This window comes from Beauveria bassiana, assembly GCF_000280675.1.
Source record: "Beauveria bassiana ARSEF 2860 unplaced genomic scaffold BBA_S00004, whole genome shotgun sequence".
Taxonomy (NCBI): domain Eukaryota; kingdom Fungi; phylum Ascomycota; class Sordariomycetes; order Hypocreales; family Cordycipitaceae; genus Beauveria; species Beauveria bassiana.
In genome coordinates this window covers 1,497,597-1,519,837 of record NW_007930839.1, presented here as the reverse complement: position 1 = coordinate 1,519,837, position 22,241 = coordinate 1,497,597, and the positions used below count along the sequence as shown (strand labels likewise).

The following is a 22,241-nucleotide window of genomic DNA, read 5'->3' as shown; positions in this document are numbered from 1 at the left end:
TTCTTCTTCTTTTTTTTTTTCATACCATGTCCTCTCTCATTTTGGGTAACAGGAAAAGAAATCTCGTTGGGATGTTGGTGGGAAAAGCGGCATGATTCATTGCCGCCATGAAGGAAACGTAACAAGCTCGGATGCCGCGAACCCACAAATGGTTTGTCTAAACATGGTGCTGGGAAGGGGCAGAATACGACAGTTATGGACAGGTTAGAAGGCTTGGACAGCATAGAAGGCCGGGAAGAATATAAACCACAGACTGGGAGACGATAAAGTAGTAGACGTGCAGCATGATTCTCATTATTCACCCATTCTTCAGGAGAGATGCGCGAATTTACCATAGGATGACATCTCGAGTCTCGCCTCGTTGACAATACACAACTACCTTGACGACGTGAAAAGAATGAACATGATATATTTTGGTGTTTGCAGCCGCCAATACTTTTCCCTGCCCCCGTCCTTCCCCCATTAGGATGAGTCACAATGTTGTTTTACTCTACTTTACATGCGCCTTTTTCGGCATGTCCATCCACTGCCCGCCTGAAGCAATAAGCTTCTGATGCCGTGCTTTCCCTATTCTCGGCCCTCGACCGCCGTCCATGTATGTATACAATAATACAAAAAAAAAAAACACCAAATGTCGGTATTTCAAGCGAATAAACAGCGCGGCCAGCTCCCACTCTCGATTCACCGACTCACCCTCCGCAGCCAACGCCCCCCGCGGCCCAGCAACAGCGACTGCTAGTCGTATCGCCGACTGCTCGCGCGGTCGTCGTCTCCGTCGCCGTCGCGGCCCACCGCGGGCGCCGCGTCGCTGCGACGGCTGCCGTCCGTCGTACGCCGACCCTTGCGACTTCCGACGCTATCGGTGCCGTCCTCGCCGCCGCCGCCGCCGCCACGGCTTCGTTTCGTGCCGCCCCCGCCACCACCACCAGTAACCACGCTGGCCATGCGCTGCGCCTCTTTGAGCAGACGCTCGCGGTTACGCGCCTCGCGCTCTAGCGTGTGCGGGTCTTTTGCTGTGCTGCCGCTACCGCCCCCGCCGCCATTGTGACTTGCCTCCGCAGGTGTGGGGATGCCATCCGCCGAGTGCTTCCTATCGTGTCTGCTCTCTCGGTCACGGTCGCGGTCTCTGTTGCGGTCTTTGCGCTCGCGACGATCCTTATCACGGTCCTTGTCACGGTCCCTGTCGCGGTCCCTGTCGCGATCCCGATCCCGGTGTCGGTCACGACGGTCGCGATCCCGGTCACGGTCGCGGTCGCGATCACGGTCCTTATCCTTGTCCCTGCGCCGCGAGTGGTCGTGATCACGGTCCCGGTCCCGGTCCCGGTCCCTGTGCGATCGGTGGCTGCTTGACTTTTCATCGCCGCGATGCCTGTCCTTGTCGCGATGGCGATCCGAGTCTCTCTCGCGGCGGCTGTGGCGGCTTGTCTTCTTAGCTCCATCCTCGGGGGAGGCCGACCTTGATCGCTCACCGCCGCCGGTGGTACCCTTTTCGTGTTGCACCTCCTCGTCGCCATGCCGGGAAGAGTGCTTGCGGCTCCTGTGCTTTCTACTCCGGCTGTGCGAGTCATCGTCGTGGCGGTCGCCGTCGGCCGTCTGCGAGCGTTCTCGTGTGCGCCGACGCGAGCTTTCGTCTCCCCGACTGCGACTGCGACTGCGACTATGCCCTCTACTAGTCGCGCGAGACTGTGCATATGAGTTGTCGCGATCGGGGTTGCCTTGTGCCGATCTGCGGTCAGCGCCCTCGATGTCACGCTCAGCGTCATCACACTGAGATCTACTCTGGCCATCAGCAGAGCCCTCCGCAGCACCGTCGCCGACCTGGTAGCCCCTTGCACGCAGGTGGTGCAGACTGGTATTTGGAAGACCTTGGCGCATAGCTTTTGGGCCTGTCGGAGCATTTACAGGCACATCGGCAGGCTGACTACCTTCCTTGTCTTGGTTCACACTGTGGGCGTCACCTTGGTAGCTCGCCTGTGAAAATGACTGGGCAGTACTGTCAATCTGGCCTTGCTGCATTTGACCTTGACCGTGATAATTGGCACCTTGCTGGAAACTGCCACGACCGTATCCCCCATAGTATCCGCGGCCACGACCACGGCCACGATAATTGTGCTGACGATAGTTATTATATTGGCCATAATTACCTTGATTGTAGCCTGTCTGGAAGCCAGAATTAAAGTTTCCAAAATCACCAGTGTTCATACCAGCGCCATTTTGATTGAAATTATTCTGGTCGAAATTCCATGACTGAGAACCGTTCCAGTTATTATCGTAGCCGCCTCCATAATTTCCCATGCCGTTCATGCCCATGCCTTGAAAGCCTCCATTCATAAACATGTTTTGCATCATAGGGTCCATGTTCATGCCCGGCATGCCTCCTAGACGTGGTGTTAGCACCGGACCTCTAGTCATTGGTTGACTCCACATACCCATCATCGGAAAGCCCATGTTGCTCTGCATGGCCATCATCATCTGCATTTGGTTAAAGTCGCCACCCCCAGGAAACAGTTGATTTGCGAAACCGTTTCCGAGTGGCAGCTGTCCATCCCCGTTTCCAACTTCGCCCTGGCCGTCTCCCTCGACCTCTTCTACCTCTTCATCATCTTGAGGATGTTGCTCTGGCCGCTTCGTGGTGATGACGACGTCGTCGTCCGAATCGTCCGCATCGTCATCATGCTCCTCGTCGACGTTGTTGCCCACGTCGGCTACCTCTCGTTGAGCGTCAGAGGCTTCGTGCTGCTGTGGAGTATGCTGTGCTCGTTAGCATAAAAAGCCGGCATAAAACCATGATGCATCAAGCTTACCTCTGTTTCAGCCTGTGCCACATCAGGGACGGATACTGTTGAGGGGTTACCGGCGGCAGCAGTCGAATCTCGCGCTCCGTTAACAGACGCTCTGTCGGCGCCTACTACTTGGCCTTCGTCGGAACTGTGCACTGGAGCAGCTTCAACTGGAGTTTGGGAAGCCGGCTCTGGAATGTCCTTGACCTTGTTTACTTCTCTTTTCTTCTCTGCGGTGCGAAGAAAGACCCGGATCGTCGTACGCAGCGATTTGTTGGGTGTGCAATCATCGGCAGAGAGCGGCGAGTGTTCGCAAACTGGACAGGACGAGGAGAGACTCGAGTGACCTGAGGGATCAGTATTGTGTTTTCTGACCAGACTGCAGTTTAGCTACTCACATGATTCACAGATTGCTTGTTCACAGCAGGGCAAACGGAATGCGTTGACAGCAAGCTTGCTGCAATTTGCACATCGCAGTTTGTGAGGGATGTCGTCAGTAGTCAAAGAGCTGTCGCGAGTTAGTGATAGTGAATCAAACAAATCGCGTCGGAAAGCCTACTTGATAAGCGCAGCCTGCGCCTCTGTGATGGAGGATGCCATGTTGCGATCAACCGAAGTGGGAGAAAAGATAGCTTGTAATTTGCGCCGGTGATCGGAATGGTAGTAAAGAGGCAAAGAAATTCTGTAAAATGATACGCCCGAGGCAAAGAAGCCACGTCGATGGGAAAACAGCCCTCCTTTATAGACACATGAGGTCGGTGATACAGTACACAATTTGCTGAAAATTGGGCACAAGCAAAACGATAGTTAGCCTGCAGACGCATCTAGAGGAGTTTGACGCGGTACAGACCAAAAGTGGGCCGATAGTGGATGGCTGCGGATTGGCTTCCGCGCAAGTCACACCAGTCACGTGCAACCCTCTTACAGCTCTGCGAGAGTGCAAAGCAATTCTAAAGAGGTTCGACAGTGAGAAGACGGTTGATTTGATAGTATTTTGTGACTGAATGTTGGTCAATTACTTAGTACCTATTCTTGTTCTCTTGGCACTGACTGACAGCACTTTGCTTGCGCAAGTGTCATCGATATCGCTCCACAGCGCTCCGACGGCGGACGATGGCTGCATCTGTTTAGAATCGTACGGCCTCGAATCTATTGTTTCATTGATTCGAGCGCCCCGTGAGTGCTGGCCAATACTCTCATGTTTGACAGGAGCACGACATAACGCTGTGTCCCAATAGTCCATTGGGAACGAGACTTGGCCACATGCATGCTCCGCTCGGCGTACATCCTTGTATCACACGGTGTATTTAGCTTGTTCTCTGTTCTATTACGTGCACATGTATGACGGTAACAAACAAAATGAAACAGATATTGGCTCACCGTACCGGGCTAAGTAGTTCAACATCTAAGGTAAGTACGGAAACAAGGCAACTAAACATACTCATGATCCCGTAAAATTAAAATTCGACTCCAAAAGCATGCGCTGAGGCATCATGGTCTGACCATTAACAAAGCTGTGCGATAAAAGACGTCCTGAAACAAAGCCTGCTGGGAACAAATACGACTGCTCAACAAGCACATCCATCCTTCGACCCGGCCTCTTGCGCATTTCCGAGGTTGACTCTCTGCTCATCTCCGGGGCGACTGGCCGTGTTGGTGGTGCCGGCGCCCCGCGCGCTCTTTAAAGAGGTCTCTGGAATTGCGTTGGCAATGGCTGTGAACACCTCCGACACATTCACACCAGTCTTGGCACTGGTCTCGAAAAACAGCAAGCTCTCCTCTTCCGCGTAAGCCTTGGCTTCATCTGTGGGTACCTTGCGGGCGTCACCCGAGTCGTCGCCGTCGTCGCCATTGTCGCCGCTGGCAGATTCGCTCGCAAGATCGAGCTTGTTGCCGACGAGCGCGATCACAATTCCAGGAGAAGCTTGTCGTTGCAATTCAGCAACCCAGTGCTTAGCTTTGATGAGCGACGTTGGTTTTGTGATGTCGTAGACAACCAGAGCAGCCTGCGCATTTCGGTAGTACATGGGGGCAAGGGAGGCGAATCGTTCCTGACCAGCGGTGTCCCAGATCTCGAACTTGATGGTCCGCGTAGGCAAGTTGCATTTTTGGGTCAAGAATGCCGCTGAATGAGTTGTTAGGCGTGTATGTATAATGATAAGGGAGATGCCACTTACCACCGATGGTGGGCTCTTTATTTTCCTGGAAGTCGTTGTTGACGAAACGCAGGACCAACGAAGACTGTTCAAATTAGTATTTATTGATTAGGACAGTAGCAGTTACATATTAATCACCTTTCCCACGGCCGCTTCACCGAGAAGCACCAGCTTGACGCTGCTGCTGGGCTTGGGACCATTTGCAGAATCAGCCATCGTTGCAGGATCGTCCGACAGGCGGGCAAATGTGTCGAGCGTCGTCCGAATGTATAGGCAAAGCTAAAGCGATGAAATTCGAGAGAGGAGTTGCGGGTTTTCGGATGCAGATGAACGGCAGTTGCAAGGATAGCCTTCCGTCGCAAGTCGTGGATGTCGTGATGATAGGCGCGAGAAGGACAGAGGCTGAGGAGCGATGACGACTGAGCGAGTGTTTTGCGCTGGGCATCATCCAGCGGAAGCCCAGCCACATGTCCACAGCCACTACAAGTGGCGGGGCAGAAGCAGGCTTCCATCTCAGAACTTCGGCAGAAAGTTGGCCCATTACCGTGGCTTGCAACCTAGGCCCCGCCAAAAAGTTTCGAGCGGCAGAGAATGCAGCTGTAGAAAAAAAATACCCAAAGCGGTGGACCGTCTGGGCGCATACAATCAAGCAAGCTCTCGAACTCAAAAGCCCTACGTTTCGGCGCACAATTTGCTTCAACGACCCGGATTCCCGGTGGTATCGCTTGCATCTATGGCACCTTTAAAGGAGTCAAAGGCAGCAAAGCACAATTTGCTCGATGACTCGGATGCTAACTCCGACGATGGCGGGACGGCCGAGTCTGGCTTCAGAGTAAACGAAGAGTTCGCTCGTCGCTTTGAACACAACAAGAAGAGAGAAGAAAGACATAGACGTACGAATTTTTCCTTCTAGAATTGATATGACGAATAGCTAACACACTACACAGTCGAAGAGAAATTCAAAAACGACCAAGAGGATGATGAAGACTCTTCCGACGATGAGACCGAGGACGAAAATGGATTCTTGGCGACTGAAGATCTCGACGCCCAGATTTCCGCCACTCTACAAGCTATCAAGAACAAGGATCCCCGAGTCTATGACAAAGACCAGACGTTCTATAAGCCCGAAGACCATACTGCCGACACCAAGAAGGACAAGAAGGAAAAGCCCGTCTTTCTCCGCGACTACCACCGAGAAAAGCTTCTGCGGGGAGATATTGGAGCGGAAGACGACGACGAGCTACCCCAGACATATGAACAAGAACAAGAAGCAGCCAAGAAGGAATTTCTTTCCGGCGTGAAGGGCGCGGAGGCGCACAGCGACTCAGACGATGACGATGCGTTCATGATGAAGAAAAAGTCGGATGATGCGTCGGCCAAGTCTTCCAATGGCGTTCACCCCTCACGGTCGGGCAAGATCAAGATTTCCGGGCCTGATATTGGCAATGCCGACAAGGACCCCGAGACCTTCCTGTCCAACTTCATGGCCGCCAGGGCCTGGGTCGGCGAGGAAGGCGGCCGCTGGAAGGCCTTCGAGTCTGACGACGGCGAGGAAGATGACGGTGCTGACGAGTTTGAGCAAGCGTACAACATGCGCTTTGAAGATCCCGAAAAGAGCAAAGAGGTCCTGCGCTCGTACGCGCGTGATGTCACCAGCTCCCGCTCCGTGCGCCGCGAGGAAGTCACGGGCCGCAAGCGCCTGCGCGAGCTCCAAAAGGAGCACAAGGTCGAAGAGAAGAAGGGGCGCAGCGAGGAAAAGGCCCGTTTACGCAAGCTCAAGCTCGAAGAGGCCGAGGAGAAGCTGCGCAAGATCAAGCAGGCTGCCGGCGCGGTCGGCAAGGAGCTGTCAGACGCGGAATGGATGAGCTTCCTGGACGGCGCGTGGGACAATGACAACTGGGAGGAGGAAATGCGAAAGCGCTTCGGCGACGATTACTATGCCGTAAAGGACGACGACATGGTCGCCGGCGGCGCCGACTTGGATCCCGAAGACGCGGCGGCGGGACGGTTCTCCAAGAAGAGCAAGCCCAAGAAGCCAAAGTGGGACGATGATATTGAGATTAACGACATTGTGCCCGACTTCGAGAGCGAAGAGATTAAGGCCAAGTTTGCACTAAGCGACGCCGAGGAGGAGCAAGAAGAAGACGAAGAAGAGGCTGCCCCCGTCAAGAAGAAGCGCAAGACGGCCGACATAAAGAAAGAGCGCATTGAAGCCCAGAAGAAATCCAAGAAAGAGCGCGCCAAACTCGAAGCCCTCGTCGACGCCAAGATGGAGCTCACCGAACACGACCTCCTCCGCGACTCCGCCCGCCTCGCCTCCGCCTCCGCCTCCTCCCCCACCACCACCGCGGTCCAACCCTTTCGGTACCGCGAGACGTCGCCCCAATCCTTTGGCATGACGGCGCGCGACATTCTCCTCGCGCCCTCTGACAAGGTCCTCAACGAGTACGCCGGGCTCAAAAAATTCGCCTCCTTTCGCGACGACGAGAAGAAGCGTCGCGACCGCAAACACCTCGGGAAAAAGGCCCGCCTCCGGCAGTGGCGCCGCGACGTGTTTGGCAGGGATTACGAGCGCACGGGGCCGACGTTTGGCTTTGAGCGGTTTGCTGAGGAGGGCGGGGCCGAAGGCGAGGGCAGTGGTTCGCAGCAGCAGCAGTGGAGGAGGGGAAAGCATGAAAGCGCCGGCACAGGCAACGTCGTCGAGGGCGCGCGTGAAGAGGGTGAGCAAGCGGGCAAGAAGAAGAGGAAGCGCTCCAAGAGCAAAAAGGTGGCCGAGACAGAAGCGTAAATAGTTCAACGTCTGTGGCATGCCTGTACTCTGTTTTGTCTTTCTCTTTTACCTCGTTGTCCACACTGGTTTTCATTTATCTCGCTCAATGGAGCAACTGTACATATAGCCTTAGAAACAGGAGCAAAGGTTCATTGCAAAGGGCGCATCAACAAATTTCAATCTCACTGTTCCATTCTGTCAAAAGATCTTCATTACACACATCGAATCTCTCTCTTGATAAAAAGCGTCCGAAAAAAGTTATTGGTATTTATTTAATCATCATATGCTTTCGAGTCTCTGAGACCATCCCACCCATCACCTCTCGGGTTCTTCTTCTTTTTCTTCTTCTTTATTTCCATTAATATATGAACAAGGGGGAATTCAAAATCAGTCCAACCTCTCTCTATCTCCCCCCTCCACCCAACCCCCCAAAAGCAATTCAAGAAATCCGACAAGTCGCCTGCCCACAGCGCAAATAGATGCGAGGGGGGAATCGAAGGATTGTGGACGCGCAAAGAGATATAAAGAGGGAAAGAAAGGAAACCTATGAGGCTGCGCCACCAGCAAACACAAACAAACTTCCTGCCCGAAACTGTAATCAAATGATATCCGCCCGTAATGTTTTCTGTAATGATATACGTGGTGATTTTTGAGAGAGAGCAAAAAACCACAAAAAGAATGGCATCTCTGGTCGAGACCTCCATTCATTCTGTTGACATGTTGCTCGCCGAAGCATATATGCTGTTGAAGGTTTACATGCCATGCTGCAGTCCACCACCCATGTGGTTTTGCGGCATGCCACTGCCGTTTGCGGGGTTGCCACTATTGCCCCCAGCAAAGATGCCGAACCCGTCCATGTTGCTACTGGTCATGTTCATGTCTTGATTCATCTCCGGTTGCTCCATATCGTATCCCATGAACCACGAGCTATCTGGCGCAGAGTTGAAAATATTCATTGTCGGCGCAGTCATGGGGTTCTGCTGCTGAGACGGATGTCGTTGCTGGTTCATGGCGGCATTCTCATTCTTTGGTGCAGCTGCCGAGCCTTGGCGCGGGTTGTGGGCACCGTTGGGCATCCCCTGCCATCCGTTGGTGTTTTCTTGCGGTGGCGCATTCATGCCACCTGGTACGATACTAAACATTTGCTGAGGAAGTCCGGCGTCTTGACCTCCCATGCCAAGAGGCACGATATCGGCAAAAAATGGCATCTGTGGCTGTGGAGGGTACGTCGCCATATTGTTAGGGCTGATGGGGGACATGCTGGACATGTATGCCTGCGATTGAGCAGGCATGCTATGCGCGTTGAATGACATAGGAGGCTGCGCATTACCAGGGTTCGAGAATTTGCGCTGGTCAACCTGCATGCGAGGGGTGCCGCCGGATTGGTCTGAAGCTCTGCAAGGGGTAAGCGCGGCAGAAGCTTGCCGCGCTTCAGGGGTAGGCTGATCTGTCTTGTTGGGAGGTGTGACACCAGTAGGGTTCTTCTTGAGAGAAAGTGTCTTTCGCTTTTGCATTGGTGTCTTACTAGGGTCTTTACCATCCACGGCATGGGAGGCAGGCGACAGGTTTTCCAGAAACTCTCCGACAGAGTGCAACTCTGGCTTTTGCTCCAAAACGGCATCCTCTCCACTACTGGTGCGTCTGGGCAAGTTTGGATCCATGGAATCAACGTTGGACACACCAGAAGGGTAGCGGTTAAACCAATCCGCGTACTGCAGCAGCGGTTGTTTACTTTGCATGGCGCCGTTTACACCGGGTCGTCGAGAGGCATCGTAGGCGTTCTTGTATTGGCGTCGAATGTCGTCCACCATCCAGTGGAACATGCCCCAGTACTTCATCATTTTCTTCAAGTATGTGATATTGATGGCAAGGTGGACCTCGGCGGCTGCTTTAAGCTTCGGGTTTCCAGAGACCATCCCGTATATCTGCACCGACGACGACGAGAAAGCACAATATCCTGCAAACGGTGCAGACACGAAGCACTGGCGTTCATCGGAGTCCTTTAGTAACTGAGAGATGCTGTTGGCTGCATGGAAGGTCTTGCCCGTCAGACGAGGGATGAATTCCTTTGGCGCTTCCGTGTTAGACTGGTGGCTGCTCATAGCTGCTTGACAAACGTAGAGCAAGCATTGATGTATAGTCATGTGCATAAACAGGTATTGAGCAGCGGTTCTCTCAGTGATTTGCAGTTCGAGGTTTTCCTTGGAGTATTGCAACTGCGCCGGCAGGTTGCGGAGCAGTTCTTCGGCGTCACGCACAAGCTTCGAGTATTGCGAGCGCTCATCCCACTGGGCGAATTGTTCTCGGTCTTTACCGCCGTGGTTGTAGTAGGTGACGATGCGGCCCCACAAAGCAAGGCCACGAATGAAGAAAGCTGACGGTCCCATGTTGCTGCGGACATCAGTATCTGCAGCTTGACCTTCCGCAGCGGGCGGTCCTGGTCTACCGTCGAGAAGTTCTGTTTGTGCGGGCATGTCCAATTGAAAGCAACGTTCGCTCACGGGTAGCGGGATGGTCAGAGAGTCGTCAGATATGAACATGGGGCGGTCTGTGCCAGACGAAGTAAATCGGTCCATCAGGAAGCAGGCCCACATGATGCGTCTCCGAATTTCTCGATCGACAAAGCTGAGAGACACTTTGAGTCCTTTGCTTTGAGGGTCATAGTCAAGGTCTTTGTGCAGCTGCAGAGCGTATGCCATGCGAATAGCTTGTCCGCCAAGTGCCCAACTCCGGCCACCGTGGCAAGTGCCGAACTCATGAAGGCCGAGTATTAGCAGACATGTCAAAATGGTCATGCTTGGCCACTCGTAGTGTTTGGTGCATATGTCTCTAGCGTGCTGTGCCCATTCCTCTCCTCGAAGGAATGGTCGCGATGTAAGTGGCAGTTTGGGATTCGTTGAGAATCTAGCAGATACAGCACAAACGGAGAGCACGAGAACGGGGGGCAGAGAGTTGCTCCTAAGTGAATATCAGTCAGTATATTCATCGAGCAAAGGGGCAATTTGAGGGACCGACTTTAGCCTGCGCATAAAGCTTGGCTTATGTAGTAGGTGATACGCTTGCCCGTACACGCTATCAAAGAAGACTTCGGCAAGGTGTTGTTGAATCTCTTTTGAGGGTAGGGCATCGATTCCTTCGCGGATTAGTTTGTTCTCTTCTTTTTCTTGAGAGTCGGCGGCCATGAGAGGAGGGGCGTCGCCGTTGCCGAATTTGGATTTGGACGCTCCATTCACCCAAGATTCAAGATCTGGAGAAAAGGCTTCATCGGCGCGGCGTTTCTTGGCGGCAACCTTGCTGGCGGCGGTGGTACCAGGTATTGCAGGTTTGACGACGGCACGAGTTACGGGAGCAAGGCTGTCCTGGTCGGATTTAGGAACATACTTGATGATGCGTTCCTCCATGCGCTTGAGCCGCTTGTCAAGCATGGCCATGTAGTCGGTGCGTGGCGCAGCCTTGCGACTGGTGACCTTGTAGACACAGGGTATTCTGGAGCGCAGGCAGTGTTTGCAGGCAGGTTTTTCACCAGAGCAGCGAATCTTTTTGCGGCGGCAGGCGATGCAAGCCAGCGGCAGACGCTTTCGATCCTTGCCGGCCTTTGTTTTGAGCTCGCTCCATGCAGGCGTCTCAGCTTTGTCGATCTTGCTCTTGCCGAGATCAGTTCCGTCGGCACGTCCAGCAGCGGACGAGCCAAAATCGTCGTTTGCATTGTCTCCGGCTGAGGCGTGGCTGGGAGAAGGCCTATCAACAGAGGCAGTTTCGTCGGGAATGGTGTCGATACCAGCAGCGCTAAAGGCAGAGGGGTCAATAGCAAAGCTAGAGTTGGGAGCTACTGTCAGTGAGTTCATATTGGCACTGCTCACAGAAGCCGGAGCCATGGTAGAATGAAGGGAAAAGTGATCGGAGCCAGAAGGGTCTTCAAAGGCAGAAGCGGACTGGTCCGTCATGCCCGACATGTTGGCATAGGCAAAAGCAAAGTCACCATACTGAGAGGGGTCCATGGCAGAGTTGAAGGGGCTTGAGCTAGGACCGTGAGAAAACGCGGAGCTATCGTTCATGCCTGGTTGCAGATGGGAATCGTGTCCAAGATGGGGGTGGGCAGCATGCTGGAAATGGGGTGGAAGATTCAGTAGAGGCTGGCCAGCGGACATGTTGCCGTGCGGCAGCGGGGAGAGGCCACTGGTGCCCCTACCAGAGTGGCAGAAGCGGAAGGATATGGCAGCAGCAGAGGCCGATGGAGGCAGTACGAAGGGCAATATTCATGCGTATGTCGCGACGAGCGAGGCGAATGACGATGACGGCGTCGGCGGCGGCGGCGACGTTTGTAGAGGTGTGTGGACGGGTCGCTCGAGAAGCGGGCGAGATCGATCGAGTAGTGCAAGACGGGTGCAGGCGCAGGCGCAGGCGCGAGCTGATGGAGTACAAGCGGCGGCAATGACAGCGTAAGTGCGCAGCGTACGTCGAATTAGTCGCGGAACTCGAGCTGGGGCGTCGGGTGGCCAAAAGTCTTTGTTTGAGTTGCGAGGCCGGAGGAACGGTGAGAGGGCGTGCGTGGGTTTGGCGGCAAGGCGCGGGCGGGGGGGCAGTGGTGGTCGCCAAGTCGCAGAATCGCCCAGAACCGCAGGATCGCAGCCGCGCGAGTAAAATAAACAAGGTTGACGAGAGCGACCTCCAGAGAAATAAGAGGTGACAAGGCGACGAGTGAAGAGAGACGAGAAGCTGGCGATGGATAATGGCGGTGGTGTGGTGAGAGGAGGTCGGAGGGGTGAAATGGTATAAGAGGCGAGATGGGATGGGGAGTCCAACGGTGGAGAGTCAAGGACAACGGTGGAGAGCCAAAGACAACGATGGCGGGTAGCGAGCGGATGGGCGTGGATTAGGATTAGGTAGAGGCAGAAAAGTAGGTAGGTTAGTTAATTTGATGGGCGTGGGCGTGGGATAGTCGAATGGGGTGGATGCAAAGTGGTGAGGGTGGTGGTTGCAGAGTGCACAGGCGAGTGGAGGGGGGAAGGCGTGCAGGTAGTTTAGTGAAGACTACTATTCCGTAGAGAGTTGGAAAGATGAGAGAGAGAATTAGTAGAGAGAGGAAGAGAAAGAGAAAAAGAAGAAAGAGAGACATTCTCGACACCACCGAGGACAGAATGACCAGGGCAGAGTGACCAGTAGTTCTGGCGGTACGGATTAGAGTGTTGCTAGACAATGTCCCATTTTGGAGGGTCCGGCGCAAGAACAGACATCGCCAGCGGATGAAATGACGGAAAGCCCCAGCGGTCGCCCCGGCCAAATGGCCTACCTACTTAGCAACTGGCCTGTAGTTACGAATAGTTTTAACAGTAAAAGCTATTTAGGTTAGATCAGGTAGCTGGTACCTTGTTCTGCCATCACTACAGGGCAGTTCTACTTAGGATGGCTGGGCTGGCGTCGTGTTGCTGTGGGTTTTTTCGGGGTCGAGGTGGTGTGCGGCGGGTGGAGCTTCCTAGGCGGGTGGTCCGCAGCATCTCTGTAGACTGTAATCCGTACCTTAGTACGGATTACCCAACTACCTACCTACCTACCTGGGCAAGCAAGCTTGTAGATTCAAGGCTGGCTGCTGCATGCAATCAACGAGATGAAGAACAATCAGACAAGATTGACAGTATTCGCCGGTCGCACGCAGGAGGGGCGGCTTACGGGGCGGTTTTCTATTAGTATATCGATGTATGTATCTGCAACGGCGACAGCCAGAGCGACGACTAGGGGTTGCTGGTGATGGAGGCGGAGACCCGTCGAGCATCAGCCAACCCGTTGGTGTTTGGAGTACATCGGTGTCTGGCTGGGGGTGGGCGTTAATAACAAACTGAAAAATGGAAAGTCGCAGAGGGGCGCCAGGATAAGGCGACTCACACATGCTGACACATTCACACATTCACACATGGCAGAGATCATGAATTGGCTCCAATGACCAACTAGCAGTTGGGTATCGAATACATGGGCAAATGAATTGTCAACGCCCACCTTGCTGGGATTCGCTGGCGCTGACATGGGCATGGGCGATGTGCAGGAAGGGGCGCGCGCCGGCTGGTGATGGCGCGGGTAGTGCGAGCAGGGATTCGTTGCAATGTGCATTGAGAGTCCATCTCTTTGGAACCCCGCCTATTCGTGAGAGGCGTGTTTGCGAGTCGAGGGAGTGTATCAAAGTCGGCGCATCACGTCTTGCACCCTGGCGCGTCGCGAAAGATAAGATGCGGCAATTGAAGGTTATGAAATATGATAATAATGTAGAGAGACATGAGAAATATACGAATTGCCCCAGATAATACAAGCAGGTAATAAAGGTTGCCAGGTACCGCAGTACACGGGTGATTGCTTTGTCAGTTGTCATTTTACAGCAATACAAATCAATCTGTTTTCTGCAAAACATCTCGCTACTCAAGTAAGCTGCGAATCCTTTACTGGGTACACCTACCTACGAATATCAGTAGGTGATTTGTTACCTAAATAGTGCGGGTGCCCTTCTTGCTTGCCTGCCAGATAGAAGAATTGCTTGCTGGCTGTCTTGCACGCAAGCCTCACGCAAGCCTCACGCAAGCCTGCTTCCTGCACAAGACGGCTGCAAGCCGAGGAAAAAATCGTCAGCCGCGGGGAAGACGGAAAATTTTTGCAGCTAATGTCTTTGAACATACTATGATGCCTTGAGAAGCAAGTGTCCATCTCGTCATACTGACCACCTCGTGTTTCTATTCGGATAGGCAGTTGGCAGACAGATGGTGATAGATTTACCTAGCCCCTTCTATTTCTGCCCCCAAAACCACCCCAGACCCCGCGGACCCTGGCAGCCCAGCGCTAGCCCGAGGAGCCCTGACAATAACAGCAGAGCCCTGCGAACAAGGCAAGGCTGGCTCTCTAGGTAGTTAAAACGTATGGTACCCGACAGACGAGTAACGCCACTTTGCCTGCGGGTAATTTTTTATTATTGACGAGCAAGGCCCCGTCTGGGGCTGGTCGGCGATTGACTGGCGACTGGCAAGACTGGCAAGACTGGGTTTTCCCCGTTGCCTATTTGTCTTACCCATGGCCATATCATGTCCAGGATTGTGGACCGCCACGACTGCCAGGCCAGACCAGGTTAGACTCTCCAAACTTGATGAAAAAAATGGACACTAAGAAACTGATATGGCCCTATTTGCCTGGCTGTGAACCCCCCTCCAAGACATGCCCCCCAGAAACTTTGCATTTGCATAGCGCCGCGGCTGCTGCCTCTGCTCCCGTAGGTCTGGCTGGTCGGCTGGCTGGCGTACAAGGCCGGCTGGCCCAGGGTCGAGGCTATCAGGTAATCACAGAAAAAGCCCAAACCAGGACCGCCATGCTCCTCCCATCCTTGACATGGCATCCCTCCACACCCCGGAACGCAGAGCCAAACCAGGCGCCGATTTGGCAACCTATGGTGGACACTGCCTGCCAAAGCAAAGCCCCCCTTGGCTCTACCCTAGCCTCTCCCACTGGCTGCGCCTCGCAACCAAGTTGTACCCAGTACCAGCACCACCACGACCAAAGCAGCTGGTTATGATTGATGACTGGACGGTGACGAGTTGAGCAACGCATCGATGGCATGATGCAGAGACATGACCCAGTCCATGATGCCAAGTGCCTTGCCTGTGTCTCCGCTGCCCGCGCATGCCGGCGCTTCGTGCACAGCGGAAACAAAGGAACCGGAAAAAAGGAAAAGAAGAGGATGAAAAAGTCTGTCTCGAAATACCCGACTGCAAACACTTGGCATCTTGCCTGCAACGGTTTTCTTAGCTGGCTTGCTCGGCTTCTTCCGTCGCGTCCAGCTTGTAATGCACGACTCGACCATGGATGTACATGCCTACCTCACCAGTGTAGAGCTGCCACTCAACGACAAGTCCCGAGATACGTCCGAGTTGCATCAGACCAACTTTCCCCCGAGACAACCATCTATCTAATGAAAGCTCATAACCAGTAGCCAACGATAAACTAAGAAAGCAAGCCAGTGCCCGGAATCTCTTCACCCGCACGTTAGCCTCTGTCCATTCGTGCTAGAACAACTAACTGTACGTATTGTTCTAGCGCCCTCGAGGGCCGCTAACAACTTTAGACACGCGCTACCCAAGGTTTATTCACTGGCAAGTAGCACATCACTGACCAAGCCCACCCCAGCTAACAACATATTGCATACCAGTGCAGTCTTAAATATTCCGCGCTGCTGCTGCTTTTTCTGCTGCTGCTATGATAGGAAATGGGCGAGAGAGTGAGCGAGAAAATTCACTCATCCGCCGCGACAATCTAGATTTTGACCCCATGTACTATATACAATGCTCATGATTCAGTGGCTGTCGATGCATCATGCGGCTCGCCAGCCACAGCGCAACGCTTCTGCAGTACAACCTCCCCCAGCTTTTAACTTTTTGCCTACGCGCCTCCAAGCAGTTTGAGGTAGGTAGGCAGTAAGTACCTACCTGTAGGTAGGCGGCAAGTACCAAGGTAGCGCATACCAAGACATGGCCATTGCATCACAGCACCACCAGACGACTATTACAACACCAAGCTCAAGTTTTTCTTCTTAAGCAAACGCTCAATTCCTTTCTTCTCAGCCCCAGGCATCGCCAGCCCCATTTAACGCCATCACCACCCAAATGCCACTTTTCTGTAACATCATCTAGTTATTACACTCTACTCCATCGGACATTTCGATCAACTTCTCCATGAGGTTCCCTGCAACCTGCGCTCGTCCTTGGCGGGCAGCCACAATATCGCCATTGGCCCGCCACTCGTCTGCGTCAACGCCCGCCTCAGCCATTTCGACTCCAGTAGACACTACTCCGTACTGTCACCACTTTATTAAGCCGCTCATCGCTCCAAGAACAAAAAAAATAGATCTGCTGTACGGATTCTGTTCCTTGTGAAGCCCTGTGGCAGTGGGCCGCTGAACGCAGCCACGCAGATTGGAAAAAATGACGAGAGGCAGTTCTCGGGTAATGCAACCAAATCAGAGACGACCAATTCGACCCTTGCTCTGCAAATTTCTGATGCGTCGCGAAACCGATGTCAGCACTTCGTCTTGCGACTGATTGCATCTCCATGCGGGCAAGCTCCTGTCCGCAGCCCGCGCATGCATGCCATTCTATTTACAAGCCTCGACCTCTTGCGACTCCATCACGGCCGCCCCGTATGTCCAACATGATTCGAGTCGCTGCCTTCCTTGTATCTCAACACAAGAAACCCTGCCCCTATGCCTGCTAGCCTCCATGGAGCCTAGCACAGCGACGCTTCCCATATGTGCCATGGAACCCTGCCACGCCATCCCCAGCGTCGCATTCGTGGCGCTCCTGGATCAAGCTAGCGGCTGCCACTATGCAGTTTGCCAGCCAAAAATGTCCCTCACCACCGCTCATCACCCGTCGTGTGGCTTGCCTATCTCTGGCCTCGTGCATGTGGTCACAGCAGCCCATCGGATACTCATCATGACCAGCGCGAGCGCACATGCATGCTAGGGGATCCCCAACCCATCTGCATCTACCCAGACCTCTACTGCCAGCCTCCCAGCCAACGGTCCAGGGGTAAGGCTACGAACGAGGCCCAGATCACCACCGTCACGCACTTGGCGGCTGCCACTGGCATTGTCCTTCTTTGACTTTACATAGTTAGTCTTGAGACATCCTTTCCGTCAGTGTGGATTTTCGTTTTCTTTCCCCGCTCTTCTGGTCTTGCGGTTACACGGCGCTCCGAGGCCACCGTCCAAACACTTGGCTGACTCGATCACTGCTCCAGCACGATCATTGGCTTGATATGGCAGCAACTAGCGTCCAACTCTTTGCACACACACAAGACCATTATGGCTGTATCCGAGACCCGTACCCGATTCCCGTGCGAATCTCTTGCACGACAGACAGCAGCTGTTCGCACCGTCTATAATGACGAAGAATAAACCGACGAACATTCTTATACTCGACGCCGTCTATGGTACTCGATTCTTGATCTAGAGTGGATCCTTGCTTGACAAATTTAACTTGCTCAATCGTCTAGTGTTAATAGACTGCAATATCGAGCATTGGCAAGCATGAATAGACTTGAGGGCGCTCGACAAAGATGCAAATCTGTCGCTACATGGAGCACTTCGGCGCTCGTTCCGCCGAGTCGGCGTTCCCCGCCACTATTCGAGAACGACATGAAAGCCCGACAGGTGCAAACAGCCATGGACTGTCGTTCTGCTGGGTTTATCCTTGTCTCAATTCCTGTAACACAGAAATGGATTACCAACATATCCGCCTACGGAGCAACAGCCTTGACTCGATACCAGCCACCATCGCACAACGCGTTCAAGGCTCAAGATAGCGGCCAGTTGTCGAGTCTCGGTCCGGCCCAACGGGGCTAATCCACCCAAAGTCGTATGGTTCATGGCCCTGACAACTTGGCTTAATGGGGGTCGACGGTGTCACCTGACAGAATCCAACTTCTCCAACCCGCTGTCATGGAGAACTCCAAGTCTCCAAGTCTCACAACGCCAGGCTAGGCAAGCATTGGTATTAATCGATTATCCCAAGTGTTCTGCGGACATCGCAGGCCCCACCTTTTAAGCTGCCATGATCGTCCCTCCAACATGATGTTCGCACTGCGATGCATGACTCTCCACGACCGCAGGAGAGGCACCCTAGAGAATGTTAGCGCAGCCTGCAACGTGAACCATGAGACAAAGACGTTGACTCTCACCGGCGTTGTGTGCTATGACGAGCTGACGAGGCTCTCTCGACCGTTGTTCTCAGACTACTCCGTACAGCAGACTCCCTTTGAGACATGCCCCTGAATTAGCATCACTAGCTCGACCTGCTAAAATTTTGTCACGAAACAAGGTTGGAGCGCGCATCGCAGGATGCAACAGCCGCATCACTAGGTATTGCTCTTCGCAGCTCCCAGCAGACACAACTTGGCTTCGTTGGAGAACGGTGAACGAAATTTCGCGGAACTGACAGTTTTGCTACCAAGCCTAGACTTTGACCTTGAGTTTGACGACAGCAGCTTCCGTCAAAACGAAGTCATGAAAGACTAGAAATTTGTGTGCTGTAGAACCACAGTGCTAGTCTGCACAACTATGCAAGAGAAGGCCCAAGGTCCTAGCTTCGACGTGGCAATTCTCTGCGCAGCTGCACTGTTGCATTATCGAATTCATGCCGTCAGGAACATGGAACCATGTAGCAGTTGCTTTCGGAAGAAATATTCCAATCCAGGTTCATCCTGGCGACGGATCAGAACAAAATTGCGAAGCCGGGCGCGGTCGTTAGCTGCCAGTCCAGGGCCTTCCTCCACTCGATCGAAGAACCAGTCAAGGATGTTTCCTTGATTTGCCACATCGTTGTGGTCGCACCCACTCCGTGTCCAGGTCAAAGCGCGAGGCGAGTGAGTGGCCAGCCGTTAGCCAACGACATGCGGTGTCATGTTTGGTCAATCTCACCGAAGCAAATTGTCTTAAGAAACGGCAAGCTTGAGTCTCCCTGAAAAGACAGAACCAGAGTCAATTGCATGACCCATGTGGTATGGCTTCATCGCTGGCAAGGTGTGCAGTCAGCGATGATGAACTTCATAAGACCAATGACTCGTGCCTTATTCCTTCAGTTATTGCAGCGCGTCCTGGAAATGACCAGAACGGGGCCAGCAACGGAATCACGGTGATCAGCAGCAAGGCATCAGTGGAGCAAATGCTCCATTTGCGAGCACGTACAATAGCTAGCATCTCGGACGAAACAGGGTACCCTTGGCCGTCAATGACTGTTGCGGCGGGCTGGCCCCGTAACGCCAGTCCCTTGACGGACACGAAAGAGCGGAACGACGGTCACAGGCCGAGCGTATGTCAGATTCGGCATTCACACCGAGAGCCGCAATGACATTGCGCAGCCGCAATAGCATGACGAATATGCAAAGCTCAAACCACAAGTGTAGCGTTCAGAATCTGGGGAGAAAATCCAAAAAAGGAGGCGCCTACAGCCCCGTCTAAGGCAGGATGCGGATCGCTTATCCGACGGTGTGAATTGAGGGGAAAGTACGCCGTTCCCAAACAGTCTAGGCTGTGTCGCAACTGAAAACGCACGCTCCAAATAACTAGTTACGCTTTTCTCTTCTTTGCGTTCTTCATTGTATCCACCCTTTGATTTGGGCTGCTTCGCTTAAAGGAGATCCTTGTCGGCCAAAAACGTCCGCGATTGGCTACTTCCAGATGCGTATAATACTGCTGGAAAGCATGTCAGATGGCTAGATGATCAGTTATGTACCACGTGTGTGCCGAAAGCGCTGTTCAACGCAGCGAAGCTTGGTCATCTGCGTGAGATACTCGCATACCGTCAGAATGTTGTGCATCCGGGTCAAGGCTTGTCAAGGGTTATATCTGGCAGCTCAATGAGACCGGCAGAAGGCCAATCAGGCCGCCGGGCAATCACGCGAGCAAGCTGAAGTATTTGACTCGAATATTTTCAATGCCAAAGCAGAAGCTAGAATGAAAAGCTTTGTCAGACGGCGTCGTTTAGCTGCAGGTTTAGTGACAACTGACTACCTGGCACGGACCGAAGGTGGGTTTCCCCAGTGACGGATGTGGCTGTATCAGGAAACAGATCGCCGTAACGCCAAAAAGGCACGATCATATCACTAACAAAGAGTTATGTTGGAAACTACTTCGTGTCGCGATGGTAACGAGCCGTATTACTCGGGCTATGTATGTGTCGGCAGATGATTGAGAGACGCCATCGAGACCTGCACTGGCTCGTCGCGGCACTAGACGGCTTTACTGTGAGCTCGTCAAGAACCCTGCAACTGGTGCTCTACAAACAGCAGATATGGCTATTTATTGGCGGTGAATTACGAGAATACAAAGCATGATGCAAAGGGAGTTTCGCTCGCCATTGCTGCGAGACACGAATCTAGAAAGTATGGAAACTATGCTGGCAAAGTGATCTCGAAGCCTCAGTTGAAACTACCTTGATCAGCGATGCCAAGTCCAGGCTCTCCTGTCTCGAAAGCTGTGACTGCACGCGGTTTTATCGGTTCAGACAGCTATCGGAGAGATTTTATTGTTCCATTCGAGCTATACATGTCGTCGGAGATTTCCGTTTATGCTCGAAATCATAGCGATGGCACTAGTGACTACCAAAGGCGGAGAAGCGAAGCAGGGGTTGAAAGCAACATCACCAAGCACTAGGCTGTCCTATCTTTGCCTTTTCAGTTTCGAGAAACCCATTCACATTTGTCCAGGGGTTGCTTGAAACTTAGGCGGCAGATGGCCAGGCTCTAGCAGTGCGCCTTTTAGGCCTCTCGCTCGCAATCGGGACTTGAAGTCTTCTAATAATGACTGCCGAAAAGGAGGAAATTGAACGAACAGATGAGACCGACAGGGACAAGCACTATTACTGTATTGCACACCAACTTGGCTACTGCATAAAGAAACCGCCACGGGACGACGACTGGGGGAAGTCTGCTATCTCTAAGCAGAACTGATCCGTGTTGGTTGCTGCCTTGCTGCCTTGCCGCGTCTGTTGACGAGATACATTTGCCGTAGCACCAAACGAGGTCGCCGCAGGACTGACTGGCTTTGGCATCTGCATGTACCGTGTCAGCTACTCGGATCGATCTGCTAAATTTAGGATGTGCAGCTACTGCAATGTAAGTCGCCATCAACTCGGCCGTCACCAAGCCACACCGTCAGCCGTTGAGGTGTAGGTCCAAAGCAAGCGCGCGTCATTTGTAAGGTCAATAATAGCCCCAGTTGACGTCGGGCATTCCGGGACCAATGCTCTAGGGCATATAGTCGGCTGCCCAAGAGCGACGAGGAAGCTTGAGCCGTGTTGGTGCGAAGGCAAATGGCGATGGCGGAGATGAAGGAAGCTTGCCAGCCACATTCAAATGGTGGGCGGCCTCCGAAATCCTTTACCCAACAATGCAGTTGGCTTGATTCTTGTTTTCAGCTTGAAGGAGATGGGCGCTAGTTAGAGGTGGTGAACGGACAGGGTGCCAAACTGTCGTCTCATGTATTGCGCACAGGAAACACCCTTGAGCGCGCGGAGCTGTTCATGGTGCAAACTCGTCTGGCCGTCAAAGTGTGCAAGAATGGCCCAACGGGGGTAACAGACTGACGGCGAGGTTGCCGAATATGCTGCTGCCTGTAAGTTGATTCATTGTGCTTGGGTGGGTTAATATCGCGGGTAGTATGCAGCGGCGCGGCTTCAAGCGGCAGCCAGAACCAAGAACCGCGTCTCGCAATCTGCGGTCACTATTCCTTCTGCATCAGAGGGATCGTCCCGATAGCTTCTTAGTCGGGAAATAGAATGAGGAAATACTAGCGTAGCTCCTAAATAGCTCCAGGCGACATCAACATCTCGATGCTCCCAATTTTCCTCTCATCTGCATTGCATTGCATTGCATTAATTAATCCTCGGAGCTTTTCGAACAATGGTCCTCCTGACAGGCACGAGCGGAGGCGCCGATGGGGACCCCTTGTCTAGCAACGTCACAACAAAGATGTGCAGCGATGGATTAGGTTCAGCGACGATCCGGAAGACC

The 22,241-nt window shown here is 53.3% G+C and overlaps 4 protein-coding genes across 4 annotated transcripts; 1 reads left to right on the top strand and 3 right to left on the bottom strand.

The window, feature by feature from the left end:
* Positions 1-735: 735 nt before the first annotated feature.
* Positions 736-3,380, bottom strand: BBA_02261 (pre-mRNA-splicing factor 38B; the record flags this gene model as incomplete). Its single annotated transcript, XM_008597358.1, has 5 exons — positions 736-2,378; positions 2,430-2,751; positions 2,805-3,127; positions 3,179-3,288; positions 3,340-3,380. 5 exons carry the CDS (start codon positions 3,378-3,380, stop codon positions 736-738), a joined length of 2,439 nt encoding a protein of 812 aa, XP_008595580.1.
* Positions 3,381-4,348: 968 nt separating this feature from the next.
* Positions 4,349-5,152, bottom strand: BBA_02260 (Ras family protein; the record flags this gene model as incomplete). Its single annotated transcript, XM_008597357.1, has 3 exons — positions 4,349-4,905; positions 4,958-5,021; positions 5,075-5,152. 3 exons carry the CDS (start codon positions 5,150-5,152, stop codon positions 4,349-4,351), a joined length of 699 nt encoding a protein of 232 aa, XP_008595579.1.
* A 517-nt stretch (positions 5,153-5,669) lies between these two features.
* Positions 5,670-7,724, top strand: BBA_02259 (KRI1-like family protein; the record flags this gene model as incomplete). The annotated part of the gene is made up of 2 exons (XM_008597356.1): positions 5,670-5,829; positions 5,884-7,724. 2 exons carry the CDS (start codon positions 5,670-5,672, stop codon positions 7,722-7,724), a joined length of 2,001 nt encoding a protein of 666 aa, XP_008595578.1.
* A 734-nt stretch (positions 7,725-8,458) lies between these two features.
* Positions 8,459-11,854, bottom strand: BBA_02258 (fungal specific transcription factor; the record flags this gene model as incomplete). Its single annotated transcript, XM_008597355.1, has 2 exons — positions 8,459-10,664; positions 10,722-11,854. The coding sequence occupies 2 exons, from the start codon at positions 11,852-11,854 to the stop codon at positions 8,459-8,461; spliced, it is 3,339 nt and encodes a 1,112-aa protein (XP_008595577.1).
* Between the last annotated feature and the right edge of the window lie 10,387 nt (positions 11,855-22,241).